The 24,416-nt window shown below is 35.7% G+C and overlaps 2 protein-coding genes and 1 long non-coding RNA gene across 8 annotated transcripts; 2 read left to right on the forward strand and 1 right to left on the reverse strand.

The window, feature by feature from the left end:
• The first annotated feature begins 2,758 nt into the window (after positions 1-2,758).
• LOC110713379 (methyl-CpG-binding domain-containing protein 4-like) lies at positions 2,759-6,733 on the forward strand. Its single transcript, XM_021891832.1, has 2 exons — positions 2,759-2,929; positions 6,001-6,733. The coding sequence occupies exons 1-2, from the start codon at positions 2,774-2,776 to the stop codon at positions 6,505-6,507; spliced, it is 663 nt and encodes a 220-aa protein (XP_021747524.1). The 5' UTR covers positions 2,759-2,773; the 3' UTR covers positions 6,508-6,733.
• A 1,106-nt stretch (positions 6,734-7,839) lies between these two features.
• LOC110713335 lies at positions 7,840-16,296 on the forward strand. 5 transcript variants are annotated; one of them, XR_002509861.1, is made up of 14 exons: positions 7,840-8,104; positions 11,049-11,535; positions 11,620-11,706; positions 11,799-12,468; positions 12,583-12,721; positions 12,797-12,880; positions 13,609-13,730; positions 13,815-14,545; positions 14,646-14,832; positions 14,913-15,022; positions 15,112-15,230; positions 15,314-15,420; positions 15,553-15,621; positions 15,744-16,296. It is a non-coding gene; the product is annotated as an uncharacterized LOC110713335 (long non-coding RNA). The 5 variants fall into 5 exon arrangements; XR_002509862.1 differs by having other exon boundaries at positions 7,842-8,104; positions 13,609-13,676; XR_002509863.1 differs by lacking the exon at positions 13,609-13,730 and having other exon boundaries at positions 7,847-8,104; positions 14,649-14,832.
• A 1,211-nt stretch (positions 16,297-17,507) lies between these two features.
• LOC110713369 lies at positions 17,508-22,564 on the reverse strand. 2 transcript variants are annotated; one of them, XM_021891827.1, is made up of 3 exons: positions 22,003-22,564; positions 19,927-21,356; positions 17,508-18,584 (listed from the first exon to the last, which is right to left on the reverse strand). In XM_021891827.1, the coding sequence occupies exons 1-2, from the start codon at positions 22,045-22,047 to the stop codon at positions 20,565-20,567; spliced, it is 837 nt and encodes a 278-aa protein (XP_021747519.1). In that variant the 5' UTR covers positions 22,048-22,564; the 3' UTR covers positions 17,508-18,584; positions 19,927-20,564. The 2 variants fall into 2 exon arrangements, with proteins under 2 accessions (XP_021747519.1, XP_021747518.1); XM_021891826.1 differs by having other exon boundaries at positions 19,927-21,383.
• Between the last annotated feature and the right edge of the window lie 1,852 nt (positions 22,565-24,416).

Genomic DNA, 24,416 nt, shown 5'->3' on the forward strand with positions numbered 1-24,416 from the left:
CTGCAGAAAGGGGGGTCCTATTTATAGGGAAAATGAGCAGAGGGAACACGCGGAACCCTAAAAAGATAAAAACCCTAAAAAATAATACCGTGTCACGGCAAAGAGCACCGTGACACGGTGACAGGCCCCATGGGGTATTAGTCGTGCACTTTTCTTGAGGTCGTCTGATCTACGAGTCTCTTATTTCAAATACTTTTCAAAAACTAGGATTTAGATGAGATCTCATACTAGCTACGGTCACGGAGTCGCGCCCGTGGTTGTTGGATGTTTTATTGATGCTTCCAAAAGGAGGCATGGAGTTTTTCTTTTATTGATGTTCCAAATGGAGCATGGAATGAACAACCTTGTCTATTACTTAATCCTATGAATAAAATTTGATAATGTGTGATGATTGATTATTAGTAGTATGCTAGGGATTTCTTATTATGTTTCGCAGCTTGTATTTACTCAACTTTGCTGATTGCGTGATTTGTGTGTCTTTCTTTGGTCATGGACTTCCCCCTTTAATGACCCTATGACGATCCAATTTTTACACTTGTAATATTGGGGAGCAGATTAACCACAGATTCTTGCACATGCAACATTCATATCTAGGTGGTGGGATCTTGAGTGGAGTGTTGGTTGCTTTTCTCATCAATTTATTTGCTATTTACTTTCGGAATTATTTAAATTCATTTTTATGCTACTTCTATTGGTTTGAGTTTTGAATATGGCCTTAATGGTTCCAAGTTGTAAGACTTAATTTGGTTTTGTTTGTTAGTTTTGAAACTTATTTAGAACTGATTTAGTTTTTCCGCTACTAATTTCTGATACAACCTTAACGTTTGAACACGCGGCGGAAGCACGTCAGTAATTCTCTTAAATATTGTTCAGGGTACTCACAGATTTAAAGAGAGAGTTATTGGGGTGTTACAATGAAGGGCTTCGTTAGATTTTGGTGGGTTGTTGGCTGGGTTAGGTGGCTAGTGGTTGGGTTTTTGGTGGTTAGGGAGCATGTGTGGTGGGTGGGTGTTGTTGGTTGGTGACATGGTGGTTGTTGATGTTGTATCTGTTGGGATGGTGGTAATTAGCTCTCTTAATTATTTGTATATTACTTTAATTATTATCCTTTAAAGTTTTGTCTTAGGAAATGGGCAAGGCATTTTGTTGCACAAAATATGAAACAAAGGTAGTATTAATAAACAGTTGAAGTTGATAGATAAATAATAGTGCTAAAGGTAAGATTAAACTATATCGATTATTCACATAGGAAGGGAGTATATATATATAACTAAACGTTGACCTAACTCATTTAATCAAACGTATCTTATCAATTTACCGTGTATACGTAAACATCTAAAAAACCTTAACATCTGGGTGTTTTTGAATTGTCTAATTTGCGTCGTTATATTAATAACAAGGTTTAGCTCATTTATCAAACTAATCATCAATTCAACAATTTATTATTTATTTTTCTTGGACACGTTGAATTGTGTGAGTTTCAGGTTAAATATCTTAACACTAACCCAACTGATATAATTAAATGTGTCGTGTCATGATGTGTTTACTTGTTTGATTAAGGACATGGTTTTTTTTGTTTTTTTTTTGTTTTTTTTTTTGTTTTTGTTTTTTTTTTTGTTTTTGTTTATTTTTTTTTTGCTGAAATTAAATTATTTTTACTGAAATTATAATTATAAAATCTCCTTTGAAATTATTTTTACTATGCTTAGGCCCTGTTTAGTTCACCTTACAAAAATAATATTAAGTAAAAATAATTTCAGGTCAGTTAAAATAAGTTCAGTTCTATAAAAATAAGTTCAGTTCAGTAAAATTCAGTTTTCTTAAAAAAGAATTATAGTTGAAAATCAGTAAAAATAATTTCAGTTCAGCAAAAATAATTTCAGTTCAGTAAAATTAATTTAATTTCAGTAAAAATAATTCAAGTTCAACAAATATAATTTTTTTTCATTAAAAATAATTTCAGTTCAACAAAAATAAGGTGAAGTGAACGGGGCCTTATTTAAATGATTTATCCAGAACTGAAATATTTTAATGGTAAAAACTTATTTTTATTAATCAACTATTATATTCTTTTTTTTTTGTTGTAATGTTACTAAAATATACGGATTAGAACTTATTATTATTGAACTTTAATTATTTTTGCTTAATTGAACTTTGTTTACAGAATTGAAATTATTTTTTTTACTAAACAACTGAACATTACTCCCTACATCTCATTATAATAGACATTGCACATTGGACTTTTATTTTTTAAACAATACATATTAACTTTGACCATTTAGTAACGTAATAAAAAAAATGTTGTTAAATAGGTGTATATAGAACTTCGCATTTTGATAATGTCATTTTTTATAATATTTTTAACTATTATCAATGTTATATTTTTAAACAACGCTTTTTAGTTTTGTCATACTACACCATGCGACAAGCTAACACACACAACAACACTAAACGGGTTATCCTAATCGGGATTATCCTGATCGGATGAGTAGCCCCTGATCGGATAACCTCTGACTGAGTAACCTGAACCACACCATATAGAGCCAGCCACATATGAAATTTTATGATATTTAAAAGTATGCATTGATATATGTATCAAATTTGACTGCGTTAATTATTATAAAGCGGAGTGATTATATAAATAAGGCAAGAATAGAGTATTAATTGCCAATACAAGTGGCAAACCCTTGACACTAACACATGTTTTATGATGTCTGATCATCGTTATGTGTCAACTTTTGCCAGCTCAAACTTAGGTGTTACATCTTAAGTTATGGCCCCGCCCCCTTGGTTAATGAGCCTTATATCAGAAACTCCCATAGTCCTATTCACCATTAGAAAGAGGAGAGAGAAAGAGCAAGAGAGAGAAAATCCGTGCGAAATTCGTGAAACCATGAGCAAAAAACAGAAAATTCAGGACGATTCTAAGGTATGCATGTTTCTCTCTTCCTCCAATTTATATATTTTCGGTTTGCTATTGTTTTTGGTTTATTTTCACTGTGGTTGTTTGTTGATTGTAAATTGTTTATTGAATTTTCGATTTTCTGGCAGAATAAAAAGTATAAGTGCTGCTGTGATTTACATGTACTTAAAATTGGTAATTTTATCATAATTCAGATGCAAAATTCTGATGAATAGCATTTTTATTGATTTTTTTGTTGTTTATTTTTTTCTGGGTAAGCACAATTTATGTGTTTAATTTGGTCTATTTGTTGTTTGTAGTTGTTGTAAACTTGTTGATTGTAAATTGTTCATTTTATCATTGATTTTTTTTTTAATTAATTTATTTAAAATTTCTAAAAAAGAGACTGATAAATTCATACTTGGATTGGTCACTGAAGTAATTTATAATGAATTTTAATCTGTTTTCAGAAGTAAAAATCAACTTCAATTAGTATAAATTATTTAAGATTAGCACAAATGAGGTGAATAGATGGAATAAAGTCTTGGTTTTACTCTATTATAGATTGATCATCTATTTGATTTATACCCTGTGTTTTACCAACTACTCGTATTATAAGTATATGGTATTTTTTTTCGAGTCTCAAGTAGACAAAGATATACTAAAATACTCCTTTCGTCCCCAAAATGATGTTCTTGTTTTGACTTTTTCATGATCAAACTTTTCGGTTTTTGTTGTAAATAATTGGCTATGATATTTAAAGTCTATAGCAATTCAGTTTGTCAGGAATTGGTTGAAGAAGAAGGTAGAATTATTAGTTTTGGGTGTGATCTTGAGACCTAGAAAATATGTAGGAGTGTAGAACCTTTTGTTTTCACTTGAGCTTTACCATGTTACGTTGATATTATTTCGTGCCCAATTCAGATACTCGAATTGACACTCGAACATTGGCATGCTTGGATATTTCATTTTTATGCTTTATTTTTTCATCAAAAAGCCATGTTTCACACACGAGTTCGATTTACATAGGCTATATGAAATAATTAATGGATCAGCTATTGATTACGTTGGTAAATAATCGAAGAAATCAAAGATCTCTATTTACACGTGTTGTATCAGTTATTAATTACATTGCTAAATAATCGAAGATTTCAATTCAGAAGATTGGGTTAGCTATTGATTACGTTACTAAATAATTGGAGATCGTTAACTACACGCAATGACGTAATTAGGTTATAGCTACTGCTGTGCCGTTAGACTCTCATGGGTGGTGGGCATAAATATCAGAGAATTGTGTGATAGGCTATACTTTACGTGATTTATGTACATAATTTCCTTTTGGAGGACTTAGCGTATATAATGAATGCGATTTAATGCTGTAATAGATTTTGCTGTAGGTATATCTTTGCTTAGTTGATCTTGGTGACATATTGTGATGTGTGTTCATTACTTGCCATCTGTTGTCTGTTGGTTATTCGGACATCAAAATTGCTTACTTTATGCTTAGACCTAAACGTCATATCTAGTGCAAGTATGGACTTTGCTAGCTTCAAATTGCTCTATCTACCCTTTTTTGGTGCACTGAAGTCTTACCTGGATGTTCTTGTCCGTCTCTGCTCATATGAAGTGTTGATTTTGCATTGATCTAGTCACCTAGATTACAGAATTTCTTTAGATAAACTTTGCTAAAAACAATGCCATTTCCTTGCCCACTATCATGCTTCATGTGAACCTACTATATTTCAGCCTCTTTTTTTAAATAAAAAATTAAACATTTGAACTGTGTTTATATAGGACGGTTGCATGTTAAGGTTCTAAGGTCTGCTAGGTTTTATTCAAAAGGTACATCTACATGAATTTTTTAGCTTACGTTGGCTTTGGATCAGCTATTAATTACGTTGTTAAATAATTTAAGATCTCAATTCATAAAGCATTTGTCAGCTATTGATCATTTTGCTAAATAGTTAAAGATCTCAATTTACTAGCATCTAGTTAATAGCTACTGCCATACTGTTAGACTCTTGCATGGTGGTGGGAGTGATTATTGGATAATCGAGTGGAAGGCTATACTTTGCTATTTACATTAGTTGTTTTTGTGAGGCTTTACTTACATTATGAATTGCAGTTTAAGGCTGTAACTAGATATTTATGTCTTTGCTTAGTTGAACATGGTGACAAATCATGCTCAGTGTCCATTGTTTTTCATGCTTTGTCTGTAGGTAATTTATATGTCAAGGTCATATTTAATGCGAGTTACTTTGTTTGCTTCAAATTGGCCTATCTACCCTTTTTTGGTGCACTGAATATCTTTACCTAGAAATCCTTATCTGTGTGTTGATATGAAGTGTTGATTTTGCATTGACCTAGATTACAAAATTCCTTTGGATGCACTGTGCCTGAGTAGTATTGCCATTTCGCTCATTCTTTTGATGACTTTTTACCTGCACTATCATGCTTCATATGAACAACTGTACTCCAGCCTTTTTTTTTTTTTAATACAGGGAGTTTACAGGTTAAAGTTCTAATGTCTGCTAGATTTTTATCAAGATATCCACTATTTTTATCAAGATATCCAGCTACATGAATATTTTCTGCTTCCCCCCCCCCCCTCCTTCCTTCCACAATGTGCAGCTGTACTTAGTATAATGTATAGAATACATTGTCTTTATTTTCCGTAAAGAAGTTTGAGTGAAAAAATGCTTGCACATATCATGTTTAGAGGTTTTGTTATTATTATTATATTGCTCATCTCATAATGATGACTCCTATATGCATAAATCTTAATAATGCAGAATAATGATTCAAAAAATAATTGGAAATTTTGTAATTGTTATTCTGTTGCTCTGCTCGGTTCAACTTACTATTCTTTGTGGGTAGTGATATGAATAGAAAACATAGATTGTTTGATTAATGGATTGAGTTGTATATGGTCAAACGAAATGTTGGGATGTTTTCAATGAACAAGATGCTTAAGGACAAAGTTTGTTCTTTTAGATAGCAACAAGCTGTGATTGCCTTGGCTTTGGCTATGCTTTTCTGAAACAGAAATGATGAATTGATTTGTTTCAATCTAATTGTTCATCCATTTTGAACTATAGCCAAGGCGTGGTGCCATAGACCTGTATGCTGCACAGTGTGGTAAGTGCCAAAAATGGAGATCAATTGCTACAAAGGAGGAGTACGAGGAACTGCGATGTAAGTTTATGGATGACCCATACACCTGTGACAGACAGCCAAATGTGACTTGTGATGACCCAGCAGACCTTGAATGTGATGCAACCAGAACTTGGGTTATTGACAAACCTAATCTTCCAAAGACTCCAGCAGGATTCAAGAGGGAACTCATCCTCAGATCAGATTATTCTAAGCTGGACGCACATTACTTAACACCAACTGGGAAGAAAGTGAGGTGTCACGGAGAAGTAGTGCAATTCTTGGAGAAGCATCCAGAATACCGACACTTGAAGCTGGACGACTTCAACTTTACTGTTCCAAAGATACTGGAGGATACTATTCCCCCTGAGGCGAGGAGGAAGCGTGCAGAAAAATCTGCGAGCAAAAAGGATAATGATTTTGATGGTAAGAGGAAGAATTGTAACAATTAGTAGGCTAAGTTGTTGACATTGTTGTTGCTCTTCCTGCTTCAACTTTTTATCCATATCTTAGAGAACAATGAAACCTCAGAAATGGTAGGTATCTAGGTTAGTAGAACATGCTTTTGGAAATGTCTGTAATGTGCCATTTGTATAATTTGGCCTTAGATGAATCTGTTAAGCTGAATTTTGGAGTTACTGTGGATGCTTATTATATGTAGCATCAGATTTCTTCCCATATTTGCATTCTGGAACTGCTTGATTCTCACCGTGATGGATTATGATTTCCTTTTTTGCCTGCTTGATGTGTATGTTTATCATGTTCAACAATTGGAGGCACTTTGGGGGGCATGCTTGAATTTATGTATGATGACACAAGTAAAAATTTGATAAAATAGGTCTTTACTTGAGTCTCATCATACATTTATGGGAAGATTATAGACATATATTTTTGGTATGTAGATTTATATCCCTCATTATTTTTGTCATTGCCAAAATTTAATATTTAGTGTATTGTAAAATTTGTATTTGTGACAGAACATAATTTTTATTTTATTATTATTACTAGGGTAAATATAAGTTGATTTACTAGATCAACTTGTATTGTCAATCTACAAGGTAAATACGACTTTTTCATTATTTACTATTGGGCATATAGGTAAAAGTGCGATGTTGATTAGACCCTCTCCAATTAGGGATGGCAACGGGTCGGACTCGGAGCGGATTATGCTAAATCCGACTTCGACATACGATTTTGAGACTTCGACTTCAATATCTGACCTTCGACTCCGACTCTGATTTGACCCAACTCCGAGTTTTTTTTCGTTATTCAATATACTTTGAGAAATTGGGCTATTTGGGCCTTTACAACCCACACCCAATGCCACCATGACCCACACAAAAATCCACTATCTATAGGAGTCGGAGTCGAATAATCCGTCAGAGTCAGACATTTGTCAGAGTCGGATTTTTTTTATCGGATTTTTTGTAGGATTCGATTCCGACCCTCCTTCGACTCGGAGTCAGATTATTTTAACAGAGTCGAACTCGGATTACTTATTTCTCGGACTCGAAACGGATTTTTTTTACCTCGGATTGGGGCGGAGTAGGGTCAGATCCGGAGTAGGGCCGGATCCGGACTGGATTGACATCCCTAAGCGGTGGAGGTCGGGGAAGCATTAATGGAGAAAAAAGGAGGAAGCTTTTCAATGGTGGGTGTTAGATTGTTAGTAGAGTGCTTGCAACAACTACAGAGACAATAGAATTTCTTGTTCTCTACCTACTTGAGTCCAAAGGGTAAAAAGGTCATTTCAAGCAAAAGTTGTCAATTTGTAAAAAAAAATCTGTAGAGCGTTGGGGCCCACTGATTTGAGGAAAAAATTTGAATTCTAAATTGTAAAAAGTGGTGTGCCTTTTTTTAGAGGAGAGAGAAAGCAGTTTTAGTATTTCACTCAAAAGTGTGAGAAATTGAAAGAGAGAAATTGAAGGAGGGCGAAGATACGCCAGACCAACAAATTCTTAAGAATTGAAGCAGACGAAACTTTGGACGCTCATCCGCAGTTGGACGTGCAGAATTATTTTTTTTTTGAACGATTTGGAACGATTTGAGGTAAGTTCTTTATATTTTTTTCAACAATTGTGTATAGTTAGGGTTTCATTTGAATGGGTGTTTGTTGAAATTGTTATGGTTATTTGAATTGATTTGTTTGTTGTTTGTTGATGTTGACGTTTGAATTAGGGAATTTTTTTGTATAACTGAAAATTTTGGGTTTCCTATTTGTGAAGTGGTGAAATATGGTTTTTTTTTTTTTTTTTTTTTTTTTTTTTTTTTTTTGTTCGAAATGGAGTCATGAGTTCGATTGTCCTAATTACAATTAGGAATATGTGGTGAATTTTGGCTTTGTTTGATTTGTACATGATGTTTGTTTTGTTTTTTTGACAAGTTGAGCACGGTATAGGATTGATGATATTCATTTCTGCGGGTAATGGTTATGTGAAGTTATTCTTCGTACAATGTGAAATTTAGATCATGTTAAATTTCAGCTTTTAAGTAGTAGTTTGTAATATATGGTACTTTAATATGTGTTGTTGGTATTGTTTTAATACCATCAGGTGTGTGGTTGGTATTTTCACTAGACAAGTTATTCAAGTGTTTTGATGCCCTTTTGTTGTTGAAAAAGTTGTATATGTGATTAAAATAGGTCTTAAAAAAAGTAATTAATCTTTAAGTCCTACAATTATATATGTATCAACATCAGAAATTTCTTTTTTCTAGTGTCTAATGATCAAGACATAAATTTTTCACCAAAAATCGAGATCAATACTTGTATATGTTTTACCTGGTACCATAATTTTTTATTGAAGTAGACATTAAGGTGACATAAGTTCATTATCTAAGAGATTTACCACTTCTGGACACCTGTTTCATTGACGACATAGGAACTGCCTACTTCTTTGGTCTGCCTCTTTTCCTTCTATGAATGTGAGAATCATCTGCCGTCGGGGAACATTCTTCAAAATTTAGAACTATTGCCTTACTACCCAAAAATTGACTTATTTTTTCTGATGTACCATTTTCACTTGGCTCCTTTCCTGCCAAATTTCGTGCATAGTCAATAGTGATGTAGTATCTTTCTAATATCTATACAGTATAATAATACATCACGATGCTTACCAGATATTGTTTTTGTTGGGGTTTGGTAAGTCCAACTTACCGCGGAAACGACCCCGACCCAAAGAACCACTCGCAATTAATAAAACCATAAAGCATAACAAATAAACATAAAAGGATAAAATCGGAATTTACCTTTGACGCGTGCTTCGCCCTCAAAGTCGGGCTCTTATTTGAAAGCTTTAGCTCCGAAAATACCGAGCCTCCAACGGTATCCACCCACAAAAGACGAACACCGACTTTTAGGTCCGCTACCTTGGAATTAGCAAGGTCCGACCAAAACCCAAGTGTTAATGGAGTTTAAGAGTTTTTGCCAAAATGCAATGCTCTTTCTAACTCCCACTCAAGCACTTTTCTCCAAACCCAAGATGGGTATTTATAGAGAAAAGTGGGAGTGAGAATTTCAATCCCATCAATGTGGGATCATGAAATTGCACAATTTAATTTAAAGCTAAAATAAATTAAATAGGTAAGCAAGTAATAAATCAACAAGTGTCCTTGTTGTATGTAAAGAGAAGTGAGGACCACTTGGAGAGGAGGGGACCATACATGCTCCCCACTCTTTCCTCTCCTTATGCCACTTGTCCCTCATACCAACACACTCCCTCATATGCATCCCCAATGACACGGCCCTAGCTACTTGGCCCAGCCTAGCCCCGCACACGCGGGCTGCTAGCTGCAGCCTTACTTCTTGGCCGAGCACGCCCACGCACATATGTGCGGGCTGCTACTGCCGATAGGCGCTGCTAGCAAGCCACGCACATGTGCGGGCTGCTAGCAGTAGCGCGCGCCAGCAAGCCACGCAATGCTTGCGGGCTGTTGGCCGTAGGTTGCTAGCAAGCCTCGAACATGGTGCGGGCTGCTAGCTTGCCTAATCCCCTAGCACTTGAGATTCCGATGCTAGGGGTATTTTAGTCATTGTTGATTTATTACTAATTTTTCCGTCTCGTCTTTTACTATTTTTTACTCGACTTCCGACGCTCGGTTTCGATGCTCTAAGCTTGAATTTCCGATTTCTAAATATTTAACACTCGGGTGATGAATTCATTTCTTCCGAATTAATTCGTCGAGTCGGTTCGTATATTTTCTTGGGAATGACTCGAAGGGTTCAGTCAAGATTAAGCTGTGATATTAATTATACATTAATATTATTGATCGGAAGCGGCCTCCACCCAGGCATTCCGATCACTTAACCTTACTGAATATATTAGCTTTCTAATCATTCTGAACCCACTAACGGAATAGTACACTTGTTCGAAGGACACCATTCCTTTCAGTTTTAGATTTGTGGTGATTATTCAGGGGTGCTCTAGTCTCTCTTTGAATTTGTACCTGGTTTTTGGGCAGCGTCATTTCCACTAGGATTCTCGTCTGCTAAAAATATACAAAAAAAGGATAAAATTCATAACTTCTTATCTATGATACACACACAAGTAAGTTTGATATTCCCCTAGTTAAAAAATTATGGGCCCAAAGATCATAAGCAATTAAGCATAGTTCTGATAATATAATACTTCTGATAAAAAAAATTAATTGCGACATAATATGGATTTACTGTATTAAGCTTAAATCTTGTAGAGAATCATGTATAAAGCTGTGTTTTACTGCATTATCTATTAATGTGAATAATTATGTTTTAATGGAGTCGCATTGGGCTTTCAATTCTTGCATTTAATGAAGTGAATTTTTCCCATTTGTTAGTCATGGTGTCGGTGAAGTATGCTGTCTCCTCAATAAGCTACAGACGTAATTGGGGGGGGGGGTGAGTGTTTTGAAAAGAAGTTGTGTGTAGTCTGTTAGTTTGGATTGACTCCTCAAATAGCTCAATTAGGTGGTACTTGTAATTATTGTGGTAATGAATTTAAACTGTAAACAATTACAGGGTAGCTTGAGGAAAATCATGATAAAGGTTCCTGTGGCTTCTTCTAGCAAACAGACGGATAAGAGGACACTCAAAGCTGTAGTTGAGGATGAGGTAGAAGAAGAAGGTGATTATGTATATGAGGTGAGTGGCACAAATTCTGATGATGATGATTATGTGCTAGAAGAAGAGGGCGAAGATGTAGTAGATGAGTTAGAAGGTGGTAAATACGAGGATGAGGTGGAGTACGTAGTTACTCGTAGCGGGCGTAAGCAGAAAGTTATTCCAACAATCTACTGTGCCCTCTGTTGTGCCCAGTACTCGAAGCAGACCGGTTCAGCAGCAACAGCAGAGGATCTTTAGAACGGTGAAGCGTGCGACAGCAGTAGTTCAAAGGCAATTTGTAGAGAGGCCGACAGCAGTAGAGAGGCAATATTTAGAGAGGCTAGCAGCAGTAGAGACTCGGCAATTTGTAGTGGACAGGCCGTTTGTAGTTGAACAAGATCAGGTGAAGTAAAGTATTTAGTGTTTTTTTAAAAGGTTTTAGTTAGGTTAAGTATTTAACTATGCCTTGTTGTTTTATGGGTTGTAGGTTGATCTGGAACCGGGCCCATCGGTCGGTGATAAGGTGAAGATGAATGGGGTTGTGGTTAGTACTCAGCTAAGGAAGTGCGGGAAGGTAAACTCAGCTTAACATTATGAGTTAACACTGTAATAGTATGTTTATGTGTTGTGTTGATGATGACTTCTTTTCTTTAAATTTGTCAACAGTCCGCAAATTACAATTGACGTGTTTCATCTTTTTCTGATCTAATTACTGTGTTGGAGACTGAGAACAAGAAAATTAAGCTACTGCAGAGATGTGGTTTTGGTGGGTTGCTGAAGTTGAAAGTGAAAAGAATTGATCGTAGGTTTTGTTTCTGGCTGATGACTAGGGTAGATCATGAGAGGAGGTTATTTGTAAGAGGTGATGACAAGGAGTTGCCATTAAGACCTGAGCAATGGAGGTGCATATTTGATCTCCCCCGGGGTCCAAAACCTGTGCCGGATACAGTTGAGGGTCCAGTTATGCAGAGTAAAGTTGATGACATTGTTCGGAATTTTGGTGAGGTTACTCCTAGCGGCCGCGAAAATATACCTACTTGTTCGAAAGGCGTATGATTGTTTAGGGTTGATGCCAATTAGGACAGAGGAGGAGAATGACCATTTTATGAGGGCCTTTTTAATAGTTGTGTTGGGATGTATCTTGTGTCCTACAACAAATGGTCAGAGCATGGTACTAGCCTGTTTCCAGCTGTTACTGTAGATGATGCTGCCAGTGAGTATGATTGGTGTGCCTTTGTGCATGGTTGGTTGATGGGTGATGTGCGTTACTTTCACAAAAAGTTTAACGCTAAAGGGTTTGTTGCTGGTGGTGGGTGGGTGCGACCTATTTCAGATGGTGAGTTTCTCTAAACTTCGATTGTGTTATTACATGTATTGTGTTGTGGAAATGGATTGATATATGCTATTACTGTTTGTGTATAAAGGGACTTATATGATGTTGGTTTTGTAGATTTTTTTACCTCGATCATCTTGCGTTGCCCCCTTTGAGTTGGGGGAGATTGCCCTGAAATGATGTGTGGACCGAGAAGAAAATTAGTGCATCTATTCATGCGAACTTGTTGCCATCTTTAGATTATGGGAAATTGAAAGTAAGTGACCAATCCTCTGTATTGTATTTAATTTTGACATATTGTTGATTCATTTGTTTTTTTTATATTTGTCAGCTGCTTGATGTAGCTTATGGAGAAAGCCATCCATGGGAGCCTAGGGACTCAGCGGATTCATTAGAAGTGAGGGTTGAAAATGAGGTATTTTTTAGAATTTAGCGTATTTTGTTATTAATTGTGCATAATTAATGTATTAATGTATTAACATTTAGGTGATGAATATACCAAGATATATGGGTATTAAATTTTTAAAGAAAGAAATTGTTAATATTAGGACAAGATCTTGTTGACTTTTCCAGTTCAGGCAGCATAGTAGGGTTGTTCTAATAGAAGTAAATTCTATTTCTTTGCTCTTGACATCTTATTAGGTTGTTATTGTTCGTTCTGTTCTTGCTTGGAATGAAAATTTTACAACTTATTTGATTCATGGACAACTTAAGTAATTTAGTAGAATGTTATTGAATAAAAATATATATACTAATTAATGTGGTGAGTTGAAAATATTGACAATATGCTGCAATGAAGTAGGTGTATCTCTGTGTGTAGTTGTTGAGCCTACTGAAAGTTTTTTTTTTTTTTTTTTTTTTTTTTTTTTTTTTTTTTTTTTTTTTTTTTTTTGTTTTTGGCTACATGGACACACATTAGACTTTGGAAAAATATTGTTTTTTGTGGGTGTTTGAAAATCAATTTTGTTTTAAATGTTCGGTTACTCTTTCCTCTCCTATAATTATTTTGAAGTAGTAGATCAGAGTGTAGATCAAAGTTCTTAGAATCTAATTTGCTTTTATGTCAATGCTTTATTCACCTTTTTAAGTGAAAAACTTGTAGCTCCATAAACACTGAATTTTGTTTTTTTTTTTTTCTTATAGATTATTTCTCTTTACAAATCGACTGAAGTCTGACTCAAGTCTCATACTGACATTGACTCATTGTACAAGTATCTCGTGAAAGACTTGCTAACCTATTTCATTTGACTTAGTTTGTCATTTTTGTAAGAAAATTCTTACAACGCATCTTTATTTTGTTAAGTTTTTGATGCTATTATGTTTCTGATTACACTACTGTTTGGCTGTAGGTGCTGAAAATGTTAAAGCCCTACTTTGACAAATTGACCATGCTGAATGGACCTAATAGGGGGTTTGTGAAGCATGCTCCTAAAGAGAGGTCACCAATTGAGAGGTCTCCAGTTATCAATGATGTGGCGAGTTCGAGCTCTGAGTTTATAGAGGAGTGCGTTCTGACGTCTGGTGATGTAAACAAGGGTCAGCTTGAAGAGACGTATAGAAAGCTGCAGGAAGTGGTTGGTATGACTTCAAATGACCCGATAGGACATGTGGTTCAACAAGTAACCTCTGCGGTGAATGAAAATTTTGGCATAATAGCATATGAGGGGCAATAGAAGGAAGTGGTTGGTGTGGATCATTTACTAATCAGTGATGCATATCCCTATGCTGCAGTGACGAATGGGCAGCAGCCTGCAGCTGAGGGGCAGCAGCCTGAGAAAAATGAGGATAAGGTGAACGTTCTTGTAGTAGAGAAGGATGTACCTGGGCTCGATGAAGGGAACAATGTTGAGAAGGAAGTGAATCATAGCTTGGATGGCAGTGTTGGAGGAGAAGGGGGAGATGGTAGTGGTGGAGGAGAAGGGGAGTGTAACCGGGACCGAAGTGTTGGGAAACGATCCTTAAAGCCGTCTTCGAAGATCATTTCTCCTGATTACATTGGTAATTGGAAGATTTGTAATTTGGGGAGTGTAGACACGGCCCTCATCACTTATTACAGACTATGGTCGTCGAAAAGTGGCACGTAAGTAGTAACTGAAATGGTGTATATAATTTTATGTTTTCCCTTATTTTTTATATCGATTTTAGTATATACCAATTGATTATGTTTTATTTTCTTCCAGTAGTGGTCCAATCATGTTGCAATGTGATGGAGAATTTGCTTGTCGCGATGCTTTCCATGATGTTGTTTACTGTAGAAGGAAAGTCGGTACCCAATATGTTAGTGTAGTGTCAAAGATATACATAAAAGAATAAGCTATTAAGTATGAAGGCCAAAGTAAACAAATCATGATGCATCCTGCGTAAGGGGTATGTGAAATATGAAATTGTCTCTTTGATTTCAGTTTATGCAAACATGAAGTGTTGATGTTTAATCGTTTTATGTTTAGATTAAGTTGACATGTGACATGGACACTCCCACAATCCTTGCAAAAAAGCACGGACAACCTTTGTGAGGTGTAGCTGCAAGTTAGCTAGCTGTGGTGAGAATGATAATTTGGTATGTTTTCAATTTTTCTGAGGTAAGTACTGATAATTAAATTGTTGGGTTTTTTCAACATTCCAACATTATACCGATCTTTGTGCCAGTGTTGAAGAAGAATCATAGGTGGTGTGCAGCATTTTGTTTCAAGGAAGGGAAGATCTGGCTCATTGACTCGCTCTTCGAAGATCCTGTTGCAGAACACAAAGAATATCTCTGTAAACTGGTATGAGGAAATTGTTTGGAATGGAAACTTGGTGATTGATTTATATTCTGAATTAATGTTGATATTATGTCCGGTTATTGTAGGTAACTGCAGTGGATGTCCTGGTGAAGGTCCACGATCAAAGCTGGCCCGAGGATTCCATTGGAGCATGGCCTATGGAGTCAGTAAATGTGGTCCAACAACCAATAATGTGTGTATTTTATACTTTTGGCTTTTTTTTTTTTTTTTTTTTTTTTTTTTTTTTTTTTTAAATTTTTTGGTGTTTTTGAAGTTTTAGGATTTAAATTCAAATTGAATGTTATTGATATATTGGTATTACCAGTGTTGTGGAGCGATGATGCTAGCGTGCATCAAGGACAATACTGACCATTTTAAGACAAAGTGGCAAATGGTTAGTCTTAGTCTCTTAGTCTCCCGTACCTTATATGCAATTATTTAGTTTGTTGTGTAATGTTTACGGAACCACCTTATGAACTATTGATTATGTTGAATTTTGTTTTAAAAATGCTGTAGAATGGAGGGGACATTAATCATGGTCGGATGCAGTTGCTTATTAAAGACCTCAAATCTGTTTGCAATGAGCGACGTAATGAACTAAATGCCCTTGTACAAGGCAGTTAGTTGGATATAGTTCGTGTTTTTTTTATGTTGTTGTGGAGGAACAAACTTTCCATATTTTGCAAGTAGATATGGATGGGGTCTGACTTATGGTATTGATATTGGTACGATGAACTTACAATTTTTTAGGGGTAGTACACTGTGTTTGGTTGGTTGTAATATGGTTGTAATTTGGCAAGCTCTATTAATCAGGTACTTGCATTTTTGTAACCCATAACTCGTACGCATGTATACCATCAAGACCATAGTTGGTACTACAATATACCATTAGAATATTACCATCCTGGTGCAGGATGGTATCATCTGGTGATAATGAGTTAGACCCTGTTCTTTTGAGCTTCTAGGCAGAGTAGGGATCAGCAGAGCACAACATATTAAATTTCAATAGAGTTGAGCAGATTTTAGGTTAGCAGAGCCAAGCAGAGCAGATTTCAACATTATTATTAATACTATTATTAATGTTATTATTATTAATGTTGTCGTTGTCGTTGTCGTCGTCGTCGTTGTCGTTGTTGTCGTTGTCGTTGTTGTTGTTGTTTTTGTTGTTGTTGTTGTTTTTGTTGTTGTCGTCGTTGTCGTTGTTGTTGTTGTTGTTATTGTTGTTGTTGTGGTATTATTATTATTATTATTATTATTATTATTATTATTAAAATTATTTTTAATATTTATAATTATTATTATTGAATATTAATTATTATTGTTGTTATTATTAATTATTATTTGAAAATTAAGCAAAGCAGAGTAGAGAAGACAGACCCGAGCCGAGCAGAGTAGAGCAGATTTCTTTTGAGCAGAACAGATTTGATTTGAGGGCTCTGCAGAGCAGAGCAGGGCTCAACAGAGCAGAGCAGCTCTAAAGAACGGGGCCTTACTTAACTATGGTACCATCCTGGTGTTAATCGATACTTCTTCTAGTACCATCCTAGTGAAAGATGGTACCATCCCTGGTTATAATTCATAATTTGTTAACAGCTTGAGTTTTTGGCCAAAAAGGGCATTAATGAATTGTATGAAACAATAGGAGTGACTTTTGAGTTTTTGGCCAATAAAAGGACAATACTCAATTGTTTGAATAAATATGGAGTAAATTAAATCTTCATTATGGAGAAAAAAAATTACAATAATGGTACCATCCTCATGGTGTGAATATAATCAATACTTCACCAGGTACCATCCTGGTGATAGATGATACCATCCTGATGATACTTAATACTTCACCTAGTACTTAATATTTGAAAAATAAATTTAATAATAAAATTATATCTTCATGTTTACATATGCAATGCTCATAATCTTGTAATGAGCTACGTTACAAATTTCCATATACAAAAGGACCGAAAATGGAGAAGAGTTATGTTGGTTTTTTGTTTTGGTTTCGATCCATATACATATTACAAAGTGGTACCTTTGTTGGTCTTATCCAAGGTTTTGTTGGTATTTTGTTTTGGTTACCATCCATACAATAGTACCAGCATGGATGTACCCGTTCGGCCATAATGACTTAGCCTTTTAGACGTTAGAATTGCATAATGCGACTTAATGTTGTATAAATAAAAGGTCAAGGAGGAGAGACCTTGTAAACTTCAACCTGTTAATTGTTAATTGTATTTTTAGCTTTCGATTTTTCAAATGGCAAATTCACCAAATATTTGTACTAAATTAAAATCAAATCAGTTATCCCTATCTGCACGAATTTATTACCATCCACCTTATGTTATGTATCTGAAGCCTTTACAAACTTGCGAGGCTAAGTTTAATATAAACAACACGTTTTATTACAAGAAGCACGATGATATTGAAGTTGGTGCTGCGATAGGAGAAGTTGAGTTAAGGGTATCTTTGTTCTTGTCTGCGGTGTACTGGGAGCCTTTTTCGGAAGGTTCATGCTCATACCACTAGGCCTTTCATCCCCACCCGAACCCTGACATGACCCCTCAGCCAGCACATGTAATTCATCAACCTTTAAGCTTATTAGCTGAATCAAGTTCATTAACACTTCTACAACTTCATCTGATGCTAAAGCGCGCAATACAACAGGTTCAAGGGCTAACATCAAATTATCATATCTTCAAACCTCTTTTTTTTCATGCGTCGTGATATGAAACTTTAACAAGAGTGTGTTTCCTACTAATATCCTTTCTCCACCTGTCCAAATTGTACATGGAGGGAACTTCATTCACTCCACTCATGTCTTAAACCTTAATAATATGCCTACAAATAACTCCATGACATTCAAAGTGTCGACAGTCACAGTTCGCCTCTTTTCTTTCTTTGTTATGCAAAATAGTATAGTCCTTCAACCAACCATTGAGGGGAGTCTCCTTCCGTTTTTTCTTGCAGTAAATCCATACACGAACTGGAAACAAAAACTCCTCCTAGTTATGTGACACTGACTTCCTTGACACAAGGGTCACATATGCAACATGGTTTCACTGGTTTTGTTCCATAAACTTTGCATCCGTATACAGCTTCTGAAATTTACGTTCCAATGCAAATTCCGATATTAGAGGCCAAACGAAACGTGCACATTTAGCATCCGCTTCCTTCTCATCATTAGCTCGGCTTTCCATTTCCTTACAGTATTTAGGAGCAAACTTACACAGCCGGGTGTGCTTGTTAAATAACCATAAAAAAAAAAACTGTTTATGCTCTCAACACGTTGAGTAGTCTGCATTCCTGCCCAAAATACACCTTTAACATATGCGGGGATCCACATCTCTCGCTCATTGTGTAGGCCTATCCAAACAAACAAAGAATTAGCCACAGCATGGGATAACAGCACACCAGCATTAACAGCAGCAAAAGCAGCAACAGGGGGGAAGGAAGATCAACCGAGGGACACATAGATAACCAAGAAATAAACCACAATCAATTTATACTGATCACCAATTACAGAACATAAATTCAATTTATCTTACATGCACATTTTTGCCACTTTTAACTTCATTCACTTATTTCAATTTCTACTTCATGCTCTCCCCGACTCCTTGTAACAATGGCTATTCCTTATAAAATTACTAAAATAATTAAGAATATGCTAGGATTAAATTTATCAATTTGTCTACACTTATTTCCTTAACTAATAAAATACAAGTTTATATCTCCCCAAATTAATATGAAAGTAGAATTAAGAAAGTATAATCAAGAACATGCTAGGCTTAAGAATGTGCTAAGATTAAGAATCTTCCCCTCTGATTTTAACTGTTCATTTCAGCAAATCGGCAACAGATAACATGAACAACTATAAATTTAATCCTTCACTGGATGATCCTTGTTTCCTTGCAAATTTTACTACTGATATATATTGCTTGTCTGCTATAGCTACATTGGAATAAAATGGAGTGGAAAAGTTTACTACGTAACATATAAACCACAGAGCAGAGACATGAACTTCAGCAGAAACCCGCATATCACAATGTTCAACACTTCTATGCCTCGAGCCTTATTTTGTGCACTTTCCATGTGAGCAAACTGTAAACCAGAAGAGCTAATCCCCCCCCCCCCCCCCCTTTTTAGATGCTTCAACAATCAAGACATTGTAAATAAATTTAATAGCTTCACATATATTACCTAGAAAAATTCCAAAACCTATCCTGCTGTAATTAGAGTAAGCAAGAAAACAATGCTTAGTTTTAAAATCTACTCATCTGCATCTGCAAGGATCTGCTCTATCACAAATCTTTTTTCTCATACAAGGGCTCAAAGGACATACACACAAATGTTTGTTTTTTAACAAAAATGACAGCCTTAGTTTTAATGAACTCAATTACTTAGCAACATTTAGCAGTAGTTAAGTAGCACTAATTCCATTTTTTTGGGATTAACCAGCCAAATACATGTTAAACTAGAATCAATTATGTTTTAAATTTTATGAACAACCCAACGTATTTACTTTGATTACTCAGTGTTAGAATCAGTTAGCAGGGCAAGCAGAAGGAAACAGAGGGGGGGGGGAGCCAGAAACTCATAAATTTTATCCTAGCATATTCTACCATATTCTTAATACACATAAAAATCATAGCAACAAACCGGATACTAACTCAACTAAGATGCTATTACATAACCCAAAGCTACTCACCTTCCAGCTACTCGTAGCATTCATACTGTTCTAGCTTGAACTTATTAACCACTTCCCACCAAGATTCAACAAACTGATCTGGTGTAGTTCTATTGTAGATCACATTCTGCAATGCATCTTTTACATCTTGGTAATCAGATAGAGCACCCAATTTCTGACCAAACTTCTTCACGATGTGCCACGTACACCACCGATGGCGTGTTCCCGGCATTGGGAATACGACTCTTAGTGCCTTCCTCATCTCAGCATCTTGATCTGTCATGATAGCCGCTAGGGGATTTCCCCTCATACAATAAAGCCATGTCTTGAATAGCCACTCAAACGTCTCGGCATTCTCATGTGATACCATATGCATAGCCTAATAGTATCTGACCATGGTGGTTGACCCCAACAAAGTTTGAGAAAAGAAGTTCGTATTGTTTTGTCAGGTAAGTGGAGTCAAAGCGCACATCTCCAAAATACTGATATGCCTCCCTGCTCCGAGCATCAACCCACATGATGTCTTTCAGTTGGCCCTTGTCATCAAGCCTATGCATGCGAAAAAAATTTGGTTATCGGTAGTCATTCTATCAAAATACTCCAACATAGCCGAGGCATCACCATTTTTTAACTTCAATCTCCTCTTCCTATTCATCAAATTATGAATATCTTTTTTTTGTAAAGCCCACATTCTCCACACCGTGTCTTTGACCTGCCATGTTGTTGAAAATCTGACCAACCGAGGCGCTAGATGCATGGTCAGTTTCAATCCTATACTCCAAATGCTTGGTAATTTTTTTATTCCTATACATTACAATGTGCCTTGACAGCTCAGGAGTCACACTGTGATTGTGCTCATTTACAGCTTCCCTAATCTGCCACACACCTTCACAGTTGCCCTGCCCATACAACATAACTGGATAATCACATTTTTTAATCTTCTTCTCTTTGGATGGCTCATCATAAACCACAACCCTCTTCCCATTAACCCTCTTCCTGTATGGTGTAATTCCGTAACACTTGCACTTCCAAACATAAGTGCTATATGCCGCTTTATTGAAAACATCATTCTTTCTCCCACCTATACACACAACCCCAAATCCCTCTTGCTCTCCATATCTATGATAGTAATTATTCATGTCATCCCATGTACTAAACTCCATTCCTACTTCTTGATGAGATACTGCTGCTGCCCCTATACATCTACCTGATCCCGAACTGTATAAGTGTTCATAGTCGTCGTTCAACGCAACGCTATCCCTGGGAATGCTACATTTAGCATGGTCCTTATTAAAATGGGGAATGCTACATTCATTAGGGTCCTTATTCAAGTCAAAACTCTCCCCGTTATCATTAATATTCAGATCATCATTCAAATCAAACTGCAAACTATCATCACTATCTAAACAGCTACTTGAACTGCAATTAACATATGTGCTCCCAGCCATAACCTGGTTTTGATTCCCAACATTATAATCCTACCCAAACCATCCAAATAAGAATCAAAACAAAGTCTTCTCAACAATACAAGAAAATTAACAACACCTCTTCCAACACATAATTCATACAAATACTTGTAATATATTCAAAGTATTACACAATCTTTAGTCATTTTCAAATTTCACCACAAAAACAGCATAAGTACATAACAATTTTAAACTTCGGAAAACAATAACACCACAAGTCCACAACTATCACTCTTAACATAATAAAACAAGTTCATATAATTCACTATTATCCACCTACTCTAAATCAATAATTCAGTTCAATTACACCTTGTCTTTTGAGTGTAACATTAGGAATAGAACCATATATAACTAAAACATGCACTTCCATCTCACAAGTTCAATTGTGCTTTCTCCCTGGTTTCGGTTGGTTAAATGAAAAATACTGTGAATTTTTAGTGATTCATGCAAAGCTATAATTAAGTTCAATTAACCACAATCACCCACTACCCAATAAATCAGTTCAATTAACCACATTCACCCACTACCAATTACACTACCAATTAACCACAATCAACCACTAACACAATTTACTAAAATAATCCCTCAACAGTTATGGTGCTTAGTTTAGGAAATTGAAAGTAACACTTACCTCAATCATCTCAAGTTCATTGTTTTCCACGTTATCATAATTCATTTCACTTACACCAAAGCTTCTTCATCAGAGATTAATTGATGAAAGCCAACTAAAATTGCGTCAATTAATTTATCGCAAAACTAGGGTTTCTCACAAAATCGGGATTTCAACTCTTGCAACTACAACTCCTCCCAGCTCTTCAATAATGGTTTGTTCGTTTTTGTTGCTTAGTCGGGTCTTCAAAATGAATTGGGGTTCCATTAATTTTTTTCCCCAAAATTTTAAAAGGGAAAATTTTTGGAATTTTAGAGCCCGCCATGTTTTGGGAGCAAAATTTCGGGTTGGAGTAGCTGGTACAAAGGAAAAAGAAAGAGGGGTCTCCTTCTACTGTACTTCTTTTAGTTATTTTGTTTGTAGTAAGATTTTTCAATTTTTTTTTGTAAAATGGTGGTTGAGTCCAACTTGGTCTCTAGTAGGTTGAGACCAAGAAATTCAGTAATGATGGCATACATGGTTTTAAATCATTTGAATAATTAGCGAGTGACGAAGTGCGAATCCGAGTTGGCAAAAACTTCTGCTCGTTTTATTTATAGAACACCACTAGATTGACAATTTTCATTGATCTATTATATCAGCTGGACTATCTAATAATTTTTGGAAATCGTTAGTGGTAATTTTTTTTAAAAAAAAAAAATATGATTGCTAGTGTTATTACTAAAAAAAAACTTTCCATACATATTTGTCGCAATTTGTTAACTTTTATACCAATTTGTTGCAAGTGATAACTTTTACACAAATGTGTCATTAAAAATGCTAACTTGTATACCAATGTGGTCGATTGATCCACCTTTAATTGCATACTTATATTCAAATCATATAACACTAAAAACTCATAATCGTAATACATTACAAATTGACTTTTTTTTTTTAAATAGGAAAAATTGCGGAAAATAATACAACCTTTAGGCGGTTCTTTTTTAATAATACAACCTTTTGATTAAGTCATAATAATATAACCTTTGGAGGGTATCAATTTTAAACAAGACAAAAACTTGTAACCTTTAAAACCGGTTACCCATGACACGTGTTATCATGTAATTGGTCTGAATATTAATTTTTAAAAAAAATTAATTATTTTTAATTTTTAATTTTTAACAAAAGTGTTTAAAATTAAATTAATTCCTAATTAAGACATTAATTGTACTTTATATTATTTTAGCAAATTTAAAAAAAAAAAAACCCCACTCATCCCCCTCCTCTCCCTGACCCAGCCAGCCACCATATCTCCCACCTTCGAGCCACCTCCTCTCCCCCTCCCCCACACGCAATGACTTTATTGGCGTACGGCCGGCGCCCAGCTCCACCACTGTACGTCGTACCACTCCTTTCCCTTTCCCTTTCCCCAACTTACTGCAAACAGCTCCGTCGCGGCCAACACCTTATCTTCAGCAGCACACGAAACAACAGCCACCAATTCGCATCTCTACAGCCAGCAATCACCGATTCTCATCTCTTCCCCGACACACAAGCCTCACCGCGACGCGAACGACACACTGATGCAAGGCTTGGTGGGGATGTTTTTTCGATCCAGGGGAAGTGGAAGGGGCGATTTTCGAGCAACGAAAGGGGAGGGAGGTGGTTATCGGGGTTTGGGATAGGGAATGGGTGATTTTTGTGGTGTTTTGGGGGGTTTTGTGGTGGCGGCTGCGTGGATTAGGATGGTTTTTGTGGTGGTTGGGAAGGAAAGGGGGTTAGGGTTTGGCCTGATGTTGCGATGGAGGAAAGGGGAAGGTCGAGGTTAAGGGGGAAGTTGGTCGGCCGAAGGTGAGGATGCTGGTCACTGGCCGTACCTTCGTCGTCGAGGCCTGAGGGTGCTGCGTGAGTTTGGGGGAGGGGAGGTGGCTGGGTGGTGGTGGTTGGGTGGTTGCTTGGTTTTTTTTTTTTTTTTTTTTTTTTTTTTTTTTTTTAAAAAAAAATTCTTTATAATAATAATAATTATTTTTTTTATTAATTAAATTGAAAAAACCAATAACACAATGACACGTGTCACAGTAACCTTCAAAAATAGGTTACCAACAGGTAATGTCTTGTTTAAAATTGACACCCCCCAAAGGTTATATTATTATAAAATAATCGAAAGGTTGTATTATTAAAAAAGAACGGACTAAAGGTTGTATTATTTTCCGCAATTTTTCCTTTTACAAAAAAAAAAAGATAATTATTATAGTTAAATTTATATAATAAAATTGGTAACAAAAGATCTAATGAATCTTTTCCTTGAGAAAAAAAAATATTTGTATCAATTGTTGCCCTAAGAAAAAAAATATTAGTTCACATTAATTTCCAAATAATCGTAATTTCCAAATTTATAAATGTAATTTTCCCAAATTGATAGTACCTAATTTTATAAATTTATGAATTCCCTGAAC

The sequence above is a fragment of the Chenopodium quinoa genome, unplaced genomic scaffold, assembly GCF_001683475.1.
Source record: "Chenopodium quinoa cultivar QQ74 unplaced genomic scaffold, ASM168347v1, whole genome shotgun sequence".
Lineage (NCBI taxonomy): Eukaryota > Viridiplantae > Streptophyta > Magnoliopsida > Caryophyllales > Amaranthaceae > Chenopodium > Chenopodium quinoa.

Bases quoted from the DNA above. Each gene is read 5' to 3' on its own strand.
- LOC110713379 (XM_021891832.1), top strand. From the start codon at position 2,774: ATGGCCCCGCCCCCTTGGTTAATGAGCCTTATATCAGAAACTCCCATA. The intron at 2,930-6,000 runs GTATGCATGTTT...TTTGAACTATAG, and splicing joins AAATTCAGGACGATTCTAAG to CCAAGGCGTGGTGCCATAGA.
- LOC110713369 (XM_021891826.1), bottom strand. From the start codon at position 22,047: ATGAATTATGATAACGTGGAAAACAATGAACTTGAGATGATTGAG. The intron at 21,384-22,002 runs GTAAGTGTTACT...TGGTTTGGGTAG, and splicing joins ATGAACTTGAGATGATTGAG to GATTATAATGTTGGGAATCA.